Genomic DNA, 21133 nt, shown 5'->3' with positions numbered 1-21133 from the left:
TACACATGCATGTATTGAAAGACTTAATAGAGGTTTTTCCTGTTTTATTTCTTCTTTTAAATTATGGGCTGATTAATTTAACCTGAATTGTGTTTTACATTTAGAATATGAATCAGCTTGTAATTTCCTTTTAATATCATATAACTAGAACTGATATGGCATATGTTTTCTCAAACTTTACCGCCATGCCGCTGTTCTCGATGTTTTGCGGGTAAGATTATTTTACCTATTTCCGACGGAAAATTGTCATTACTTGCATTAGTAATTTAGTAGACTGGCTACCATCCCCTAAGTTTTTATGAAGAATTTCTCAGCTGCATTTTACTACTAGCTTATCTCCCCCTAGTTTAGAACTTTGGCTGTAATCAGACATCCAAGTGATCAAACAGTTTTGAGTTAAACTTTTTTCTTANGGGGGTTCCTGAAGCCCAAAAAACCCCTCTGGATCCGCCACTGTAATTCAATATTCTAGAGACGGTGGCCGGTCTAGTAATTTACGATCAGATCCTCTTCCAAAAATCAATTTATTAATGTAGGTTATTTGAATCATAAGGATGTTGTAATTTGAACTTCACCGAGCTAAAAACACCTACGTCGTATTCAGTGATAAGTATTATTATATACTGACTTAAACATAAATTGCCACTTGTCGCATTTTTTACCACAGACACTATCCTCGTCTGTCAATACACGTAAGGTTGTATCATGTGTTGGATTCAGGTTCGACTGATGAAAAAAAGCACACTTTTGGGGTGTTTTCCTGTGTAACTGAAATCTGAACGTCTTTCAACGTTCCATGAAGTCTGCCAATGTTATATATCATGTAGTTTGATGTTATTAGTATAGGCCATACAATAGAATAAAGTCAATCGAGAACGCTCAAAGCAATATATCAATAACAACCGCAGGGTCATATAGGATCTTACAAGAGTTTCCATTTCATATGAGATTTATGAAACGAGTCTGATAATTTTTCGATTCAGTGAGCCTCTGGCGAGCTAAAATGAAAAATTCGTGAAGAGTTTCATAAATTTCATACTAAATGAAAACGGGTGTAAGATCATTTTTTTTATCTCATAATCAAGATTTGTGACATTTATTCGTGTAAAACGAAAATTTTCATGCAACCTTGAAATGTAATCAGCTTTTGACTCCAGTGCGTAAGTCTATGACGTCGACTCATGTACTTGTCCTAGGCGTGACGAAATAATTGAAACTTTTAACCAATCACAGGGCTGATAGGTCATATTATATGGGTTATGAGAGAGAGACAAAGAGGTGATGAAGAGAGACAGAGAGAGAATGAGAGAGAGCTAGATTCGGATTAGTTACCATTGTAGGGCGATAACTTTTTCTAACCATGTAATACGTGCCTGTGATTGTACTGTGTCTTACGTTTAATGTTTGGTGTAGGCATATATAACACTGCAGAGGCGTTCAGAAAATTTATTTCGATTTTATTTTTATTAGGCTTACCAATCAGGATGAAAAAAAAAATCCTCAAGGTTGATTCTTGCAGACATTTTCTTTTAATATAATTATATATAAAATATTTGTAAAAAAAAAAAAGTTATTCAATCATTAAACCCATCTCTGATTAACACAGAAAACGTTACTACTCATGTACTCATTTCAATATTAAAAGATACTTTTAATAACATCAAAACACCTTGTTCTTCCAGCCCTAGAAGAGGCCTGTCAACGGGGTTCATTCTCGTGACGATGTGTTTTCTGTGGCTGTGTGGGGCACCGACAGGGAATAGTCAAATAGGTAAGCTCATACAAATATGATAACATACTTGTTGCAGTCCTATCTCATTTGATATTTTACATTTACAAGATAGGTTATTGTTTGTCGTTTGTCTCGGAAGTAGACTCTGCTGTGACAGTGTGTATTATAACTAACACGAGATAACTGAAAACTTGGACGGTTTTTACCTACGTCCATCGATTCTTACCAACAACAAAAAAGTTATGGGAAGTGATGTCATGACGTATCTATCTCATGAATAAAAATACTATTTATAACTTTTAGGAAATGACATAGCTAATATTTATAAATCACGGCATTGTACAAATTGAAATGACATAAGCGACGGGAAGTGACTCATTTACCCGAACAAATGACATTATGTAATGACAATCTGTTCCCATATTCGTGTTTTGTCTTTTTCACATGTCTTCCTAGTTCAAAAACAACTGTATACACATTTCTCTACTATAAACAATGACTTTAATACTGAATAACGTACTGTTATACACGAATTGTATACATTCCTGTCAACTACCAAACTGTGACGTTTATATCAGTACAGCTATAACAATATTTTATCTTCAAAAAACAAAAATATGAATGTTTAGATTAGAAAAAAGGAAAAGAAAAACTTTTCATCAATACAAAATCACGGACTGCAAGTCTATACAAAAGACTTCATGCGTACAGCCTTGCTAACAAGCCGTGAAATTTAAGTATGATGAGAAAAAGATGAAGTGATTCTAACCACTGTGGATTCAAATTTGAGATATATCTCATTAAAGTATAATACTGCATTGCTACTTTCATTATCATATAATGTCTTGAAGATTCAACATGCCCCCTAAAAGATAGCATTGTTACTTTTAACGTTACCCCATAAGAAATAAATGATCGCTTTATATAGCGTCTCATTTGGTAACGTCTATTGTTAATGTAAATGAGGTTGATTTTTTTTCCTATAAACAATACTGTAGAATCATTTATTTTTTCGTGGGTTTAAAATTTCGTGGTTTTCATATACTAGCCTGTTTCAAGGACAATATATTTCACTGATTTTTGATTTTCTCCTATTTATATCATACCAAATTTATGTTTTCGTGGGGAATTAATTTCGTGGATTTTTGTTATCCACGTAATAAACGAAATTTAATGTCCCACGAAAATGTATGATTTTACGGTACACTGATTTTTATTAACAATTTCATAGCTCACTTATAAAAACATTGAATTTGATGGAATGACACATCATCTAACATTCACCAATCGATCTAGGTCACGCAGCCTTGGTTTCCCAAATAACACGTATATATATAATAACAATAATAATTCGAGGTCCTTATATACCGCTTTATCACAACCTAGTATGTAAGTCGTCTCAAAGCGGTTCAAAAAATATTATCCGTGGTTATAGGGCCGTTGCAACCAGCCAAAACCTTTCTCAACTCCCTGGGGAGCATACAGGATTTCAGTTCGACTCTCGTCATGGGCTGGAACGATATATCGCGATATTTTGAATACGGTCCAATACACAATATTTTTGGGAGGTTGCGACACAAATACGATATTTTCAGGATTTTTTCGTTTCCGAATTAAGTCTACTTATATTGGTCACAGCATGGCGATTGACAGCTAAAGCTAGGCATGCAGCAGCACGTCGAAAGGCGTGAATTGTGCGAGACTTTAAAGTCCTGCCAATTATAGACCAAGTCTATTTCAAGTTGCTCCATTGCCATTAAAATGCAACATATCTTTTCTCTCTGCTTCTATTGTTACTATATATTTATTGTGATGCGTATCGTATCGTGACCACAGTATCGTGATTCGTATCGTATCGTCATGTTAATGTATAAATGACACGTTATCAGGTCGACGCTTTAAGGTTGTTGCACAAAAAGATCGATATGCCATTGTTTCATTGAACTGTTTTCATACAGACATCACTATAGTCTTAACACCATACTCCGTCTTTTCGTATTGCAGAGAAAGTTTAATCTTTGCTATAAAATGACATAAGTGACTTTAGCTTGGTCTGTTATTCCGTGATTGCGTTTTGCAGAGTTATCTGCTCTTGTGAGCAGGTATTGATAGTTAAGTCATTTGTTTGTGAGAGTAACGTCATCAATTTTTGAGAAAACGACGTAATTTTCTCACACAAACCAATGACGTAACATTCAATACCTGCTCATAAGAGAAGATGACTCTGCAAAACGCAAAGACGGAATAACAGACCAAGCTAAATTCACTTATGTCATTTTATAGCAAATATTAAACGTTCTATAAATCCTAATTCATCTCTGAATTCCTGTTTTTGATTATGGTCTTTAAATACGATATATAATTTACCGAATTGAAATTTAGAGTATCTATGCCATCTTTTAGGAGGCTTGTTGAACTTTAAAATAGAAACATTTACCTCAATTATGTGATGTTTTTGGTTATTGGTTTCTCATTCTGTTATTTTTATAAAAGATGTTTTAATATTATTGATGACAACATTTCTATCGATTCAATACCCTTACAGGTGCCCCTGAATGCCCTTACCTCAGCACTGGGACAGAAATTACTGAAGACATGGTCAAAGGTAGCTATCACCTTTCTACCAACATTGTTGTATTTTATAAATACATTTACTTTATTTGTATTCCAGTCAATTGTACCCGAATGATATGATTTCTGATACAACATTACATAAACAGGGTTTCATTTGCAAAATATAATGTATTTCAGGGCTCTGCAAATATCTAGACCAAAATAGCCGGTACATATTTGACGATTTTGCAAAAAAGGAACTGATTTTTTTTTATATAATAACTCCCATAGATCCTTAAAAATTCGTACGTCCAAATAATGATTTCGTTTAAGTTCAAATTGACTTTTACAGAAAATGATGAATGAAATGCATTCAAATGCACGAAAATCGAGACAATATTTGACAATGTTTCATACTTTACTCTAGATAGTTCTCGTTTATGTTGCAGAAGGATGCAGAGGTCGGCAAACAATAATCTGCAAGTACCTGGTAGCCATTCAGCGTTATCGAGGGGAAGCTACCCGTCTTCTAACCCATATCTGTCACGATTATGTCCGTTCCGAGCCAAAGTGCGCATGGCTCCAGAGCGTTCAAGCTAACAATAGATATATGATTGACCATCTTTATAACTCCTTCCGGGGACTTACGGCCATCTTAGAGGACAGTATTGAAATAGACACAATGGCGAAGGAACTACTTTTTCAGTATCTCGGATCACAATCATCGACAAAGTTGCCATTTTTCTCGTTTATGGATATATTAATGCAGCCCCTTGAATACAAACTGTCCACCATTAACGCTTTTGTTAATGAAGGTCATTCCGAACGAATGCCATTCATGGAACGAGCAGGTATTCAGGAAATCATTGTGTTGTCTATTGAAAATTTAATCCAGGTTTTGTCGGAGTTGGATACAAATTTTAACATTTCATTCAATGAGATACACGAAGAGAGAAACATGGCATTGTTCTATCTGAAAATGTTTTCGGCCAACGCATCATTGTTCGACATTGGTGTCCTGAATAACCCATCCCACTCTGAATACGCCGCAACGTATCCTGGTTATCTACGTAGAGCCGAGAAGTACCCAAGGACATGGGAGACCGTGATGCGAAAGATACACGATGCCCTGCGCAATGATATCAACACCATCGGTACTATCTGGATACCTAACGAACGTTCGATACTGCAGAGGAAATATACTTGGCGTCCGGTCGACGTAGTGGATATGTACAGGACAGTTCTGTCTAAACTACATTCTACACTAGACAAATATCCTGATCCAGATTACTTCCTATTCGAACTACAGTCAATCTTTCCTTTTACTTTAATTGGAATTCATCAGATCAAAAGCACTAGTAAAGTGATAGAACAAAAGGAAATGAAAATTAATGAATTAGCGAAAGAGAAAGACTGGCTTGAAGTTCAGTTCCAAATGTATGTTCTTATAAAGACATATTCTAAATTCGTGGAAAAGCTTAGTGATGTCCGTGCAGGGTTGCTTGCGGAAAAGAACATAAGCCAAACGTCTTTGGAGAAGTTTTCTGAAAATTGTACGAGTGGATTTCGAGATATCCTTGATATTCTTCTTTCGCATTCCACAAAAGGTCCACATATTACTAACCGATATGGCACATTAACGTTGGGCGAACTACAAGATATTCACACTCAAACCAATGGCTTTCAAAATCAAAATATATTTATAAATCAAGAACAAAAATTACTCCCATGGATAAAGTTTGAGTTTAGTCTTCAGCGACTAGAGGTTTGGATGAAATCCCGACTACTTTTATACAAGGAAATACATACGTCTTCAAATGAAAAACAGTCCGTCAGTAATATCATGAAATCGATTGAAATGAAAACTTGCCAAGATGGCGGCACATTGCTTACTTTGGATACGATTGTATCACCAGAAGATATGCTATGTACATTGGCCATCATACGACTAGATTGTCTGGAATATGATTCGTATCCTCTTCACACATTACGAGAAAAATGCGGGTCCTCATTTTCACTTCTCAACCAGATGGTAACCCGACGTAAAGAAATGCTTCTTGAACAGGAAGTCCGTTCAGCCGTAAGAAGGCAAGGAGTCGAAGATCCCGGTTCTATCTATGATAGTATTTTCAATAAAATAGAACATGATGTTATGTCTAGAAAATATGGACTGTCTGTCTCGCAGACGGACATACTACTCGCCGTTGCTCGACTGTATCCCGAAAAAAAGCAGTTCGGTTTCTACCAATTGTCTTTCTTCCGTCAGCATCACCAATTTTTCACTGAAGGCGTCGTTGAGATAATTTCCTCCTACGCAATCCACCAAAGGAATGCTGAAATGGAGCGAATCTTTCGAAAACATTTTTGCGAGGACCATGGTTTCTGTGTTGAACATCAAACACCTGTACTCAACTTCACAAGTAAACAAGTTTATGAAAAAGCTTATGTTGCACTTGAGGAACACTTCACGCCATTAATTCCTGCCCGAAAAAACGACCAGGTCTCTATAACACAATTATCTCACGTTAAAACGCTCACTGTACTCGCCTTGCTGGTTTGTCACTTCTTAAAGCAAGGAGTACAGTAAAGGTTCTTTTACTTCCAGAACTATTTATATATCTTCATAGGTTAATTTCAAGGTAGAATGTGAAGTGACTCGAGAATAAATCAGAGATATAATGTAATTCGTAGTTGTGTATATCCTTAAATCCAATCCTCTCGAATCGTCAGGAAAATAATCGCGAAGATAAAGAAGTATCAAAATTAACTGACTGACCGTATCTAGAACGATCGGAATATACCGATTGCCAGGACTCGATCACTATAAATTTGCATATTGACATAAACAGTACTAGGAAAGAAGTTTAAAAAACCAGCTGGGTCTATTGACAGTACTCAGATATAGCAATACACAGATCGACAGTACTCAGATCATTAGAAATAGCAATTCATAGAATGATAGTACTCAGATATAATAATACACAGATTGACAGTACTCAGATATAATAATACACAGATTGACAGTACTCAGATATAATAATACACAGATTGATAGTACTCAGATATAATAATACACATATTGATAGTACTCAGATATAATAATACACAGATTGATATAGTACTCAGATATAATAATACACATATTGATATAGTACTCAGATAAAAGAATACACAGATTGATAGTACTCGGATATAACAATACACAGATTGATATAGTACTCAGATATAACAATACACAGATTGACAGTACTCAGATATAGCAATACACAGATTGATATAGTACTCAGATATAACAATACACAGATTAATAGTACTCAGATAAAAGAATACACAGATTGATAGTACTAGGATATAGCAATACACAGATTGATAGTACTCAGATATAATAATACACAGATTGATAGTACTAAGATAAAAGAATACACAGATTGATAGTACTCGGATATAACAATACACAGATTGACAGTACTCAGATATAGCAATACACAGATTGATAGTATTCAGATATAGCAATACACAGATTAATAGTACTCTGATATAACAATACAAAGATTGATAGTACTCAGATATAACAATACACAGATTGATAGTACTCATATATAACAATTCACAGATTGACAGTACTCAGATATAATAATACACAGATTGATAGTACTCAGATATAACAATAAACAGATTGACAGTACTCAGATATAGCAATAAACAGATTGACAGTACTGATATATAGCAATACACAGATTGACAGTACTCAGATATAATAATACACAGATTGATAGTACTCAGATATAACAATAAACAGATTGACAGTACTCAGATATAGCAATAAACAGATTGACAGTACTGATATATAGCAATACACAGATTGACAGTACTCGGATATAACAATACACAGATTGACAGTACTCGGATATAACAAAACACAGATTGATAGTACTCGGATATAACAATACACATATTGACAGTACTCGGATATAACAATACACAGATTGACAGTACTCAGATATAACAATACACAGATTGATAGTACTCGAATATAGCAATACACAGATTGACAGTACTCGGATATAACAATACACAGATTGACAGTACTCGGATATAACAATACACAGATTGACAGTACTCAGATATAACAATACACAGATTGACAGTACTGGGATATAACAATATCTGTTATTTAGTGTATGATACAAGAAATAAATTTTTGTGTTAAAGACTTGTCTAACAAATTTGTCAAAAAAATATGTTAATCATATCTATAATGATGGCATCATGTAGTTTATATAGAATGTGATTGTTGGCTCGTGTCAACTTTGTAATAGGGTATTAAGTGTTGTGTGCAAACTTTATAATCACCTTGGAATGTTAAACTTGAAATAATGGTGCCGTGTGCTTATATCATGCACCTTGTTAGGTAAAAATAAAATATGAGTAGGTTTTGTTCTGGAAACCGGAAATCGTATTACATACCTTTCATCACAAGTCACACACAGGAAGTATTTCAACATTCCACATATACAATTGCATTTACTAGTGTAACAAAATTACATTTTAAGTATTGGTGAGTTGGTCTGGAGACTGATTGAATGTGCTGATTTGCTTCAAGGCCAACTGTGTTTACTAGTCCATTGACTTGATGGACTAGTCCATGTTATTGATGGACTAGTCCATGGACTTGATGGACTAGTCCATTGACTTGATGGACTAGTCCATTGACTTGATGGACTAGTCCATGGACTTGATGAACTAGTCCATGGACTTGATGGACTAGTCCATGGACTTGATGGACTAGTCTATTGACTTGATGGACTAGTCCATTGACTTGATGGACTAGTCCATGGTATTGATGGACTAGTCTATGGACTTGATGGACTAGTCCATGGACTTGATGGACTAGTCCATGGACTTGATGGACTAGTCCATGACTTGATGGACTAGTCCATTGACTTGATAGACTAGTCCATTGACTTGATGGATTAAAGAAGGATTAAATCATTGTATTTCCATTGACCATTTGCTGAATGGTTTCAACACTGTGCATTTACAAAATATATCGAAAATGTCATTCAGGCAATTTAGTTTAGTTTTGATTTATCATGAGCCTTGTAAAATAGTTCATTGTTAGTTTTCACGTAAAAAGAGCAATTAATGAAGCGTTGTCCGTTTTTAGAATTTCATCATTTTCCTAATTAAAAAAAAATATATAACCCAATTTATAAGATTTTTTAACGATAATCTATTGTGTTATGTATTATAGTTTCATTGTTTATAAAACAAATAAAGCAAATTTACCAAAACACTGTGTGCTGCATTATTTTTGTGGTACATATTAAGTACATGTAGTACTTTAGCTATTATGGTTTTGAACACTTAAATATCGGAGATTGGTTTTGAAATTGTAGACTTAATATTGATCTGGATTAAAGTCGATTCTTATATTATAACATTGTTGATCTGGGTTCCAGAATTACAGGGCTTGAAATCCATAATACGGCACCGAAGAATTTATGGACTAATTGAACTTAAGTAAAGATTGCTTAAATATGATTTATTTTCTGTGTACAAATGGTGCTGCTTTCGTTTTGATATGTGACATGGCACTTCCAATTGGCTACCTGATAGTCGTGTTAGGGGAAACCCCGTACAGGTAGAAGGTCATAAGTAAAAAACATACGAGGAAGTGAGCAATCGAAAACGAAAATGAAACTATAACATCAACGTACGTATAAACCCACTCCTGTTAATCGCCTGTTAGAATATCAAATGACTCTTCAGCATTGTACTCGAACACAATACACAAGAAATGACTGTTGAACTATTCTAAGTTACTTTGTCCGTACATTACCTAAAACTATCAAATTATATTGATAACAAAATAATTAAATCAAACTTTAAACAAAATTGTAATAATTTGTATTTTAGTCTGACATTATTGAACACGGATTCTCACTTTGAGGACGTCGTTATTAGGATTATATCTTGATTTACATAGCGGATGTATACCAACGCATGGTATATTTCTTTGTAAATTTGAAAATACATCAGGTTTAGTATCTTAATGTACTAAAAGGCAAGATAGCGTGGTATATACTTACTTTGTTGGGTTTTTTTAACCGACTTGCTCAATTTGTATGTTTGTGCATCCTTATTTTGTATTTGTAGAGATTTCCCAAGATAAAGAAATGTCATAAATGTTTCAAATCTTTTTTGATTCTTATACGTTGTAGTAGGTTTTTGCAGCATGTATGACTAATGTACACATACCTACCGAACAGAGGAACTGACGATATCATAGGTCAAGGAGGAAGGTAAACAAAATATTTCCACCGATATGATGACCTTGTTACACAAGACCCAAAAATAAAACAAATACACATGAGTTATTTTTGAATCCAATTAACATTCCGAGAAATCATGGCGGCTTGTCTGCAAATCGGTTTTTCAAGAAATGCTGAAATATAAAAGGCGATTTCCATAGGTTTATGTTTATATTTTTCGTCTAGGGTGTTTAAACGCGAAAGCAAGAGCTGAAGCCAAGGTAAGTAGGGCTTTATTTCATATAAAATGTTTCATGATTGTGAAACTGTTATATAACAAAATAGATTGATGACATCTGAAATGTTTAGATAACTTTGACAGTTATCAATGTTTACTAATATATAAGTGCTGTTATCAAAATTTCACAATTTGTTTTTTTAAATAAACTTAAAAAGAGGCATTTTGGCTGTTGGTAATCCCTGTTAAACAATTAAAGAATTAAATTAAATTAAAAAATAATGAATGTGTAGTGAAATTACATTACAAAAACGTGAGTAATGAAAAAGGTCTATGATAACTTGCTCATGTTTTACCAAAAAACTAAACAAACCCATAACCAAAACAAAAACAAAAACAAAACAAAAAAAGAAAACAGAAATTCTTTTTTATCGTTTTGTATTGACTCTGGTGTATTTACAAAAGGACACCTCTATGTATTGTTCAGTTTCTATTGGATAAACTTGTTATTTAAAAACACATTATGGGCGGATTGCTCGAGTGGTTAACACTTCGGCCTTCCACGCAGGCGGCCGGGGTTCTATCCCCGAAGTCGTCGCACGCATGGAATATCAGAGAAAGTGTTTTTTTCTGCCCACACAACTCCAACAACCCAGGTGGAGTATAAAATGGTCTGGGGTGGATGTTGCGGTTCTGTGATGTAGCATTCAAGTGAGGTGGCACTATAAAGGATGCCGTTGAAAGCACGGTCCCACTACAAACAGGGTCCAACTACAAACAGAACACATTACATCTCCAGCACACACGCAGGCATACACACATAGGGAGACCTTAGCAAGGTGGCATAGGATTAGTAGTTAGCGCCTTATAAGGCAGCTCCTGCGAATTCCTTAAAAATGTATATTCTAATTATATTAACTGTATATCTATGTACTGTAAAGGCCTATGTTATCTAGATAGGGCGCTATATCAAATGCTGTATATTTGTATTTGTATTTGTATTATGAGATTCACTTGTAATTTATATTGGACCACATTTGTTCTGAATATAATGAGTCCGTATGGTATAAATGGAAATGTAATTAGTATATGTTACACATTTAAAGCAAACCTTGAAGGATTACCCATAGAATATTTTAGGAAACAAAAATAGCTTAAAATATGTATTTAAAATAGATTATATGATACGGTAAAGCATGCTCTAATATCTATATGCTTTCAGCTGTGAACTTGAACGTATGCATTCTGCCTTGCGCCTATGAAGATGAAGTTTGTTTACGCATTGCTGCTGTTTATGCTAGTTGCTGTGTGGGCTCATCCTGGTAAGTGTTAGTAGGGGGTATGTCAGGGTGGTAACGATTAAGAGTTAGCACTGTTATAGTCCTTGTATCATCTATGAACAAGTCGTCTACAATGCCAACATAATAAAAGATATCAAACGATTTAATGTCACGATAATCAATTACCCTTCTCACAAAAGTAATATACCGGGCTTCCCTGTAATTGTGATGAATTGAAACAGTTGATTTGCTGCTACAGAACTCTTCCTTTAAATCACAAAAGTTGTCCTGTTGACGAATAAGTTACGTAGTCATGATTTTCTACCAGATCAGTTTCAATCTACACTTCAATATTTACGGTCGTAGTCATGATTTGATATTCGGTTTTGAAATATCACTATCAATCATACATAAAAAGACGTATTCATTATGTCTCGGATATTTCATGACCGATATATACATACTCCCCAACATTATACTGGTAATTTATCATGATGAGAGCATGACAATTTGCCCTCCCGAGCACTTTGCTTCGCCTCCATTTTATTATGGGACTTCATGATGACATTCCGGGGCCGTTTCTTTTCATGTCTCGTTGGTTCCTATTTTGACTTTTTATATCGAGTTTGCGTTCCATTCTTGTTTCTTTGTGTTTCAATCGTTAATCATATTAATTGAAAGTAGCACTGTAAATACTTGCACTTTACATCAGAAAGCGAGCAAACTTGAGAATAAGGAACTTTTTCATAAACTTCTTAATTGAATAAGTTGTTTGGATAAGTGTTTCATACAAATACTTTGATCAACAAGTGTTACTCTTTTATTGTTATAGATTACAGCGAGTCTGATGATGATGACGGTAGAAGTGTCACAACGGTTCAGAAAGCAAGATTAATGACAGGAGACATATCACGAAGTAAGCATGCTTCTTTTGCTTTGAATATTTGCTATTGAATAAACAATAGCTATAAATAGTTGATAATAAGGAAATTAAGAAAGGTGAGTAACAGTGGGGTATAAAAAGAAGATATCCTTAAAAAATCAGAAATGTGAGTAAAAGTGAAATTTACTTTGTGTTAGGTTTAATCAATAACACTAATAGTAAGATCTCTGAAAAGTGATTCTCAGCGGAATTCTGGATAAGTAAGTAGGCAAAAATGGAGTCTAATAGAAATAGGTTTGGTCGGGGCTACTCAAAGTGAGTAAATAGTGTGAAGTCTAAGAATAGTAATTTGTGATGAAGACATTTTTATTTTTAGAAAAGTTAATATTTTATAACCTTTAAAACATGCACATGGGAATACAGTTTTATGATTATTAGACAAACACGCTTTTACAATCCCATTAACATTGGCAAAAATATGTAACCGACTTCCCAGTATCGTAAACAGTGAGCAATATTGATCTTCAGTGGTGCTGCAACGGCAAGCAAGGATAGCCTAAGCCTATAACATTAAAAACTTTCCGTCACTTGTTGCCGTAAAGTGTCATCCAGGTGTTGGCCAAACCGTGTTCTATATAGGTTAACCATTGAAACATATATGTATTATCTTTCTTATTGAATACACATTTTCAAAAGAAATTCTGCATGCCCTTCCCTTTATACACTTGTACGTTAGTTATATTTCTTTATAGTTAGCCTATTGCTGAGGACAATGATAAGTAGTACTAAAGTACATTCCTGCGTTTATATGGTTTATCATAGGATCGGCCTGTTGACAAGGACAAATTATATATGCACGGGTATTCCGGTTTATTGTAAATTTATGTCTTATCAAATACAGGAACATTATCTAATGCTTAAAAATGATAAAAACGTTCTTCTTTTTTTAGATAACAGCGATGAGAATCGAAAGGTCACAAAGGTTCGAAGAAAGAGAGGACTTTTCGGTGTTGTGTTCCGCACAGCAGCAATAGCAGCGAAAACATGTAAGCGACAGTTGTAATACCATTTTATAATCAAAATAGATACATACTGAAACGTCTCATATTGATATTTTGAACATCAAATAGTCTAAAGGTGTTTGTACTGAACATTGATTTGTCATGGTAAGAATAATCTAAAAAAGAAGTATTCGCGGCAAATGTTTACAATGTATCTATATATTCATGAAAAATTTGACCTATCTAAGGGATTGATCATTTTCTATAATGACAATATTCAGGATTGAGTATATGATTGGTTGACTATCACATGGATTGTTCATCCCACGGATCACATATAACTTGGGTTAACTGATCTAATAGATTGAATTTTCTGATGGTTCAACAATTTAATTTATTAATAGCTTTATGAATACACATTTTGAATTTTTGATTTCCCCAGGTATTGATCATCTCTTAAAATGTAAAAAAAAAAAAATCATAATAGAACGTTTTATTCGTTATCACCATCGTCTGTTATTTATTTCCAGGATTAATCTTTGAAAGGAACTTTCATGCGTCCACAAAATTATTTTGTTATCATTATGAAAAATAATGCCTCATTAAAATACACAATTAAATATCTGCGGCATTTTTATTAGGTTTTTATTATGATTATTTTCAAAGTCTTATTTCTGGTGTGTATTTGACCAGATAGGTGTACTCATGTGTATCTGTCTACAAAATAATTAATCTTACTCTGAAATGAACAGTAAGCACATAGGTTAATAACTTTAAATGTACACAATCGAATGAAACCAACATATATTATTAGATATCATGATGACAATTATCTGAAAATACCGTTTATCGTTTTATATCAGTTTGGCTATGATATTTTAGGGGTAATTTCACCAATATTAAACATATTTGATAATGAAAACAATGATTTTACTTCTACTTACAATTGTGAAGTATTGCTGAACGTCGGCGGAAATCATATTGAAAAGTAATATGTAAAGACACAAGGAGGAAATGTAGCTGACGAAAATATAACACTCTTATCAGAAATATTCGTACTTTATTCAGTTTGCTTTATTTCTAATAGCTATTTTATGAACTCTTTTAAACAATCATTAAAGCACTCATAAAGAACGTGCCGAGAGCTGTGTCTTCATTTTCGAAGATCGTCGGACACGTTGGGGAAGCAACGGAGTATGTAGAGGTGGGAATCGTAGTTGTTCAAGCTTTATCAGGTATGTCAAGAGCAGAGTGAAAATTTGGTATTAGGTTAAAATTTATACTGTTTACCATCGATTCCAGTTTGATTATTTCACAATGTTGTATCTAAAGGAATTTCACGATGAATTATTTTCATTACCTCAGAAGTGACATACAATATTCCCTGACCGTGCGTAATGACTAGCATGATCTTATGCACTACTCTAAATTATATTCTTAAGTGTCATGGGCCCACTTGTATAAAACATCTCAACTCTTGAGATTTCCTCAAGTCTAAGATTTTCCATAGACAATACATTGCTTGAGATTTTCCTTAACAGTTTTATACAAGTGGGCCATGGTTTTCTGGATAAATATACTTATACCTCTGGCGTTGTGTTCACAAACACTAAAGTTACGTGACGTTATAATGCCCTGTTTTCAATTGTTCACTGTCTCTCATATTGATTGTGAGCTAAATATCTCCTATATCAGAGAGAAAAATAATGATGATATAATAAAAGAAACTATATAAATTTTGCTTCCCAATAACCTTACGGCAGTTCGTTGAATATATTATAGGTATAGCCCATTCACTTCTTCATGCATTCTTTACTTTCGGTGGTCTCAAATATGTAAATATGTTGTTGATATTTGGTAATAATTAAAACACTTAAGGATGTAAAAAAAATCCCATTTTAATATTTTTCTTTGCACAAGTTTTGAAAAATGAGTTAGTGGCATAGTAGAAAAGACAAAACGAATTGCATGACCGTGTTGATAAACAACTCCTGTTAACGGGGGAGGGGGCTAGATCTACACCCTGCCTGTAACCTATTCGGTAAAGTGTATACGCTCTCTACCGATAGGCGAAACGTCCCGGGTCTAGTGCCATAAATAACGTACAATTTCGTCAAATCGTATACAAATCGCTCACTCTGGCATAGCTTGACAGAAGGAACCAGTCGGTCTTGAAATGTTGCGACACGTTTAATACATACATTGTTTGTGTATCAAGTAAACCTTTGATATAAAAAATTCTAAAGTGATCTAATTGAAAATGTAAGAAACACACATTTTCAAAATGGAGGCCGAATTGGTCATTTTTTTTATAATTTCTAGGGTTTTTTTTCCCGATGGGTGTGTGCTTTTAAAATTGATCATAACTTGTTATATATTCCAAAAATCACGTTTCACAAGATCAAAACGAGACTTGAACGTGATTTAAAACTCAGAAGAGTACATCCTCAAAACTAAGAATACTTACAGTATTGGTGACCTGCATAGTCTACTGAATTCGGTAGGAGACATTATGACGGTTGCCCTCATATGGTTTAGGAAACTCTAGCGTTTTTGTTTTCTGCAAATTTTGTTTCAGCACCTTGCTCTGTTTACTTTCCGCTATTTGTTAATATTGTGATACAAATGGACTTTATCTTAAGAATCGCTGTGCCGCTGCTAACAACTGTAAATTTACATTGGAAACTTGTTTCTCGATATGGCATGATGATAAATCATTTCTTAAAAGAAAACAATTAAAAATGTTTTTTTTTTTTATATGCAACAATGTTCAATGTGTATAATTGCAAAAAGACCAGAATTCGAACCGTTGACTTCAGATCATTATACATGTACTATCGCTCTTACCACCTGACCATGAGCTACATATAGCTAGTCAAAGGAAACACATTAGCTACGTCGTGCTACTGTTATATCCAAAATGATATTAATGAAAGATTACTATAAGTACGAAAAACCATACAGAATATTTTTGGTATTTTGCCTGCAGCGGTACAGGTATTCTTAAAACCAAAGATTCATATATTCAGGCGATTTTTTTTATTAGTTTGCCTCTTAATTCACAGAATGTCCAGCCGTGAATATTTGCCCATTGAAAGAAGAGCTAAAGACAATCCAGGACCACATATATGAAGCATTGAAGACACTGAGCCAGACTCACACTAGACTTAGGAAGTGCACTGCTAAGGCGAACCGAGTGTATCAGTCAACAAATTCGATACTTTCACACATCAAGCATATTACTCAATCGCTTGTCTATATCACCAATATTGCAGAACTGCGTTATTTGGAAAGCATGGATTTTGTCTGCGCTAAAGAAAATGATACAATGATCAAGGACTGCTTAGAGGAAAAAATCAATGACATTGAGTTTGTTTACTCACGAATGGAAAAACGTTTGAATGACATTAAACATAACAATATGATGGATGCAGCAATTTCATTTGTTGTCCCAAAGACGATATCAGTGATAATAGGAAATATTGGTAATTTATCCAAGAAAAAGTATGATTTTCTTGTTTCAAAATATGGCAAGCCGAAAGGTTATTTCAAGAAATTTAAAATGATAACCAACGCTATCCTTTCCGGTCAAAAAGGGAGAGCAAAAGAGGCATTCACTTCGGCACAAAATGCTGTGGTATCCCCCGTAAAAACACTAAAACACAAGTTAGGAAGAGTATCCCATAAAATGAGATCGCTAAAACATAGAGTAGTAAACAAATTTGTTCATCCGAGACAGGGAATCAAACGTCTTTGGAATAACATAAACCCAAGAAAGTTTTCTGTTAGTTCGGTAATCGGAGGATTCGCAAAGGGCTCACTGTCTGGTATTGCATCTGCAGTCTCAATTTATTTGCAGCAAAAGCAATATGTAAAGCTTGAGGATAAATTGAGAGAGTTCATTCATAAGTATCAGAATGATTTAAAACAATTAAATGAAATAATTGCTGAGGGAAACGAATCAGAAACAAACTGTACACAATACTTAGATTATTCTATCGGCCTGTTTATAAACGTAACAAGAACTGTTGTTGAAACACTTGAGTTGTTTGACCACATGAGATCTCAAGAAATAGATCTCACACAATTTGAAATCAAAACAGCATTATACCGCAATGTATCTGCTATCTTACTTGGTAACGTTGACAAGGGTAACATACATCTAAAACAAAATGAACTATTACATATCTTAGAAAACGACTTTTTTAACATGACTGAAATGGAGTCTTGGGTTCATACAGAAAATGCTTTATTTGACGTTGTACAGGAAGGAATCAACGACAGCAGTGTCAACATATTACGCATGTGTTATAAGCTCAAGGATGTAGGTTTACACACCACTGGCAGAGGAGTTAACTGGCCAATACAGGACGTTCTCTGTCATCTGGCTCTCTTCCATCCCAGCCACAAGGAATTTGATTACTACAATATGGAAAACATCAGAGACTACTGCAGACGAACGCCAGACAGTTTTCCTCTGAACACTGTTCTGTTACACAGACAAAATACTTTGGTGCAAGAAACAATACGACGTAATGTTGAAAGCAGCGAGGACGAGGATTCGGCGAAACTATCTGACGAAATATCCCGAGCTCTCGGATTTGATGAATACATGCAACCCCTGGGTAAATTTCCAGACGAGAAAGAGGTGTTGTGTAACATTGCCGAGATGTTTCCCCAAAGGTTCAAGTACGCTTTCTATGACTTGGCAGACTTCAGACCAAGATCGACTTGTAGTCTTTTAACAACCGAAAAATTCGAACAACTCCAACTCGATGCAATAGAGACGAGGAATGAAATGAAAAGATATCAAATACATCCTTGTCCAGATTTTTTCAATACATATCTTAATAAAACAATACGCAAAGGCTTAAAGGAGAACGTTCCCATCAGTTCCATCTTCCAAGATATCCGACGGTCCTTAACTGCAGCCGATGTTAAGAGAAATGACAACTGGCCATTTAAGGAGATCCTCTGTGTTCTTGGATCTGTAGCCCCTTTGGAAATGTACGTGTATGATCATTACCCTGTTGACGTCATAAGAAACCAGTGCCAGTCAGGTACGCTACTAACCTCTCAGCTTCAGGACATACTTTTAAAAAGGAAAGAGAATTTACTTGAACTCAATATAAGACGTTATATAGGCTTTGAGGAAGAAGAAAACCCAGAAGCAATGGTTAAAGAATTTGCTGATCTGCTGATGTCAGATTCGATTATGGAGTCCCTGGATATCAGCCCTACGGAACACGAGATGATATGCATGGTGGCCGATCTTTATCCTGGCAAGGAGGAGTTCGGGATGTACAGGCTTAACCAGTTCAGACCGATGGAGGTTTGTGAACAGATAACTGAACAGGGATTTCAAGTTCTGACAGATGAAAGGGAGAGACGCAAATGGGAGGCAATGCTTTCCAAGTACTGCTCCGATTCTGATGAACCTTGCTCTCAGTCAGGGACATGGTCCTGTCATGCGACAAGGAATGTGTTCATCGTCATGGCCTTGTTCGCTTTGCAGTGTATAATGTAATGGATAAACGTACATTTCTGAGGTTTTTGTGAATAGTTTTGCATTAGCTAACTGCGTTTTTCAAACATGGCCTGCTTATCATGGGTGTAATACAACTTGAGCATGTTGAAGTGTAAATATAGTGTTTTATTCTGTTTATTTCTACCTAAATATCTTGGAGATTGTTATCAATTAAAGATATTAACATTTGTTAATCAATTAATTAACATTGGATTAAATGGAGGGACATTGTTACGATCTTTCCATGTAATGAATAACACGGATATTGTTATACGATAGCCTTGTGACGATAGAGAGGGTGTCTAGGGTGTTATTATGAGCACTGACGAGGATAAGGATAATGATGCTTCTCATTCCAACCCTTTCCTCGGAACTCTCACTAGATTTAACACGGTATAATCTTACATTTTTTTATCATTGCTTCTTTGTTTAAATAACAATAAATATGTACGTATCTTGTATCTAATATGTTTGCTGATTTTTGTATTAATTATTCAACAGACTTTATTAACACTTATAAATTAGGGCTATACAATATTGTCAGTGCCTAGAAATATTTGGGATAAATATTAATAAAGTGTGAGCAAACCAATGATGTTTTATTGGTTTTTAATGGCAGGGAGAATACAGTGTTTAAAGCATTTTTACATCATCAATGGTAGAATTACTATATGTATTTATCCACTGACAAGATATCATTTGGAACAGCAACTTTATGAGATATTTAACTTTTTAATAAGACATGTGATTGAGTTCTAAGTTCAAAGTCATTAATCAGTCAATCATTTATAAGTCAATCTTTCTCAGTGAATCATTAATCAGTCAATCATTAATCAGTCAATCATTTATCAGTCAATCATTTATCAGTCAATTTTTATCAAGGAATCATTTATCAGTCAATCATTAAGTAACCGAACATTAATTATCGAACATTAATCTTATCATTTAACAAAGTGAAGCTAATGAGGAATGACAAGCTGACTTTGCATAAAAAGAACCAACTAAACCTTTGTTTAAATAGATCTTATATTGAGACATCCCCTGTCAAAAGTATATAATAGCCGAGTAAGAATTGAAGACGGATGACGCACAAACATTGTATGAATGACCTTCTGTTAACAAGGGTAAAGAAAGAACATTTTTCTTGCAGTGATTGATGGTTCTTTACTTGTAGTCAACTTGAAGATAATATGAAAGCAAAGAAAATTAATATATAGGGTAACAGTTGTCAATGTTTAAACTGTTTAAAAACATATGTTTCCCAGTGTGTTATTGTATACACACTTTTTTTTTCTTTTTCTTTTATCTATGTAGATATTTGTAGTAGCTTTAAATAATTGAACTCATTTCCTATGAAAGTTCGGGGAAAGAACAATCTTGGTAACATGATTATATCACATTACTGCATGTATGTATTTTATTTACTGTACTTATCATCATATTAAAATTTTATATTTTTTCAATGTTGTCAATATTATTCCTATACAGCTTTATAAGCCAACTAAATATTACTCTTTTGTCAAAGTGCCAAGTGGGCTGAATACGAATATTAGTCAACATGAACACTGACAGATCCTCCCCAACCACACCTACTCCCCCCACACCCACCCTTGGACTGTTTTAGTGCCAGTTCCCTTGACATTGACCTTCAAATATTTAAAACCC

At 34.4% G+C, this 21133-nt stretch overlaps 2 protein-coding genes across 3 annotated transcripts; both read left to right on the top strand.

The window, feature by feature from the left end:
- The first annotated feature begins 176 nt into the window (after positions 1 to 176).
- Positions 177 to 7120, top strand: LOC110447685. Its single transcript, XM_021493530.1, has 4 exons — positions 177 to 211; positions 1683 to 1771; positions 4278 to 4337; positions 4735 to 7120. Exons 1-4 carry the CDS (start codon positions 186 to 188, stop codon positions 6870 to 6872), a joined length of 2313 nt encoding a protein of 770 aa, XP_021349205.1. The 5' UTR covers positions 177 to 185; the 3' UTR covers positions 6873 to 7120.
- A 3636-nt stretch (positions 7121 to 10756) lies between these two features.
- LOC110447738 lies at positions 10757 to 20886 on the top strand. Of its 2 annotated transcripts, XM_021493630.1 has the most exons (6): positions 10757 to 10820; positions 12000 to 12099; positions 12890 to 12973; positions 13891 to 13986; positions 15063 to 15176; positions 17007 to 20886. In XM_021493630.1, the coding sequence occupies exons 2-6, from the start codon at positions 12036 to 12038 to the stop codon at positions 19466 to 19468; spliced, it is 2820 nt and encodes a 939-aa protein (XP_021349305.1). In that variant the 5' UTR covers positions 10757 to 10820; positions 12000 to 12035; the 3' UTR covers positions 19469 to 20886. The 2 variants fall into 2 exon arrangements, with proteins under 2 accessions (XP_021349305.1, XP_021349306.1); XM_021493631.1 differs by lacking the exon at positions 12890 to 12973.
- The last annotated feature ends 247 nt before the right edge of the window (positions 20887 to 21133 follow it).

The sequence above is a fragment of the Mizuhopecten yessoensis genome, unplaced genomic scaffold (assembly GCF_002113885.1).
Source record: "Mizuhopecten yessoensis strain PY_sf001 unplaced genomic scaffold, ASM211388v2 scaffold3575, whole genome shotgun sequence".
NCBI lineage: Eukaryota > Metazoa > Mollusca > Bivalvia > Pectinida > Pectinidae > Mizuhopecten > Mizuhopecten yessoensis.
This window is presented reverse-complemented; position numbering and strand designations above follow the sequence as displayed.

Bases quoted from the DNA above. Each gene is read 5' to 3' on its own strand.
- LOC110447738 (XM_021493630.1), top strand. From the start codon at position 12,036: ATGAAGATGAAGTTTGTTTACGCATTGCTGCTGTTTATGCTAGTTGCT. The intron at 12,100-12,889 runs GTAAGTGTTAGT...TTATTGTTATAG, and splicing joins TGCTGTGTGGGCTCATCCTG to ATTACAGCGAGTCTGATGAT. The intron at 13,987-15,062 runs GTAAGCGACAGT...CAATCATTAAAG, and splicing joins AGCAATAGCAGCGAAAACAT to CACTCATAAAGAACGTGCCG.
- LOC110447685 (XM_021493530.1), top strand. From the start codon at position 186: ATGCCGCTGTTCTCGATGTTTTGCGG. The intron at 212-1,682 runs GTAAGATTATTT...TTGTTCTTCCAG, and splicing joins CTGTTCTCGATGTTTTGCGG to CCCTAGAAGAGGCCTGTCAA. The intron at 4,338-4,734 runs GTAGCTATCACC...TTTATGTTGCAG, and splicing joins TACTGAAGACATGGTCAAAG to AAGGATGCAGAGGTCGGCAA.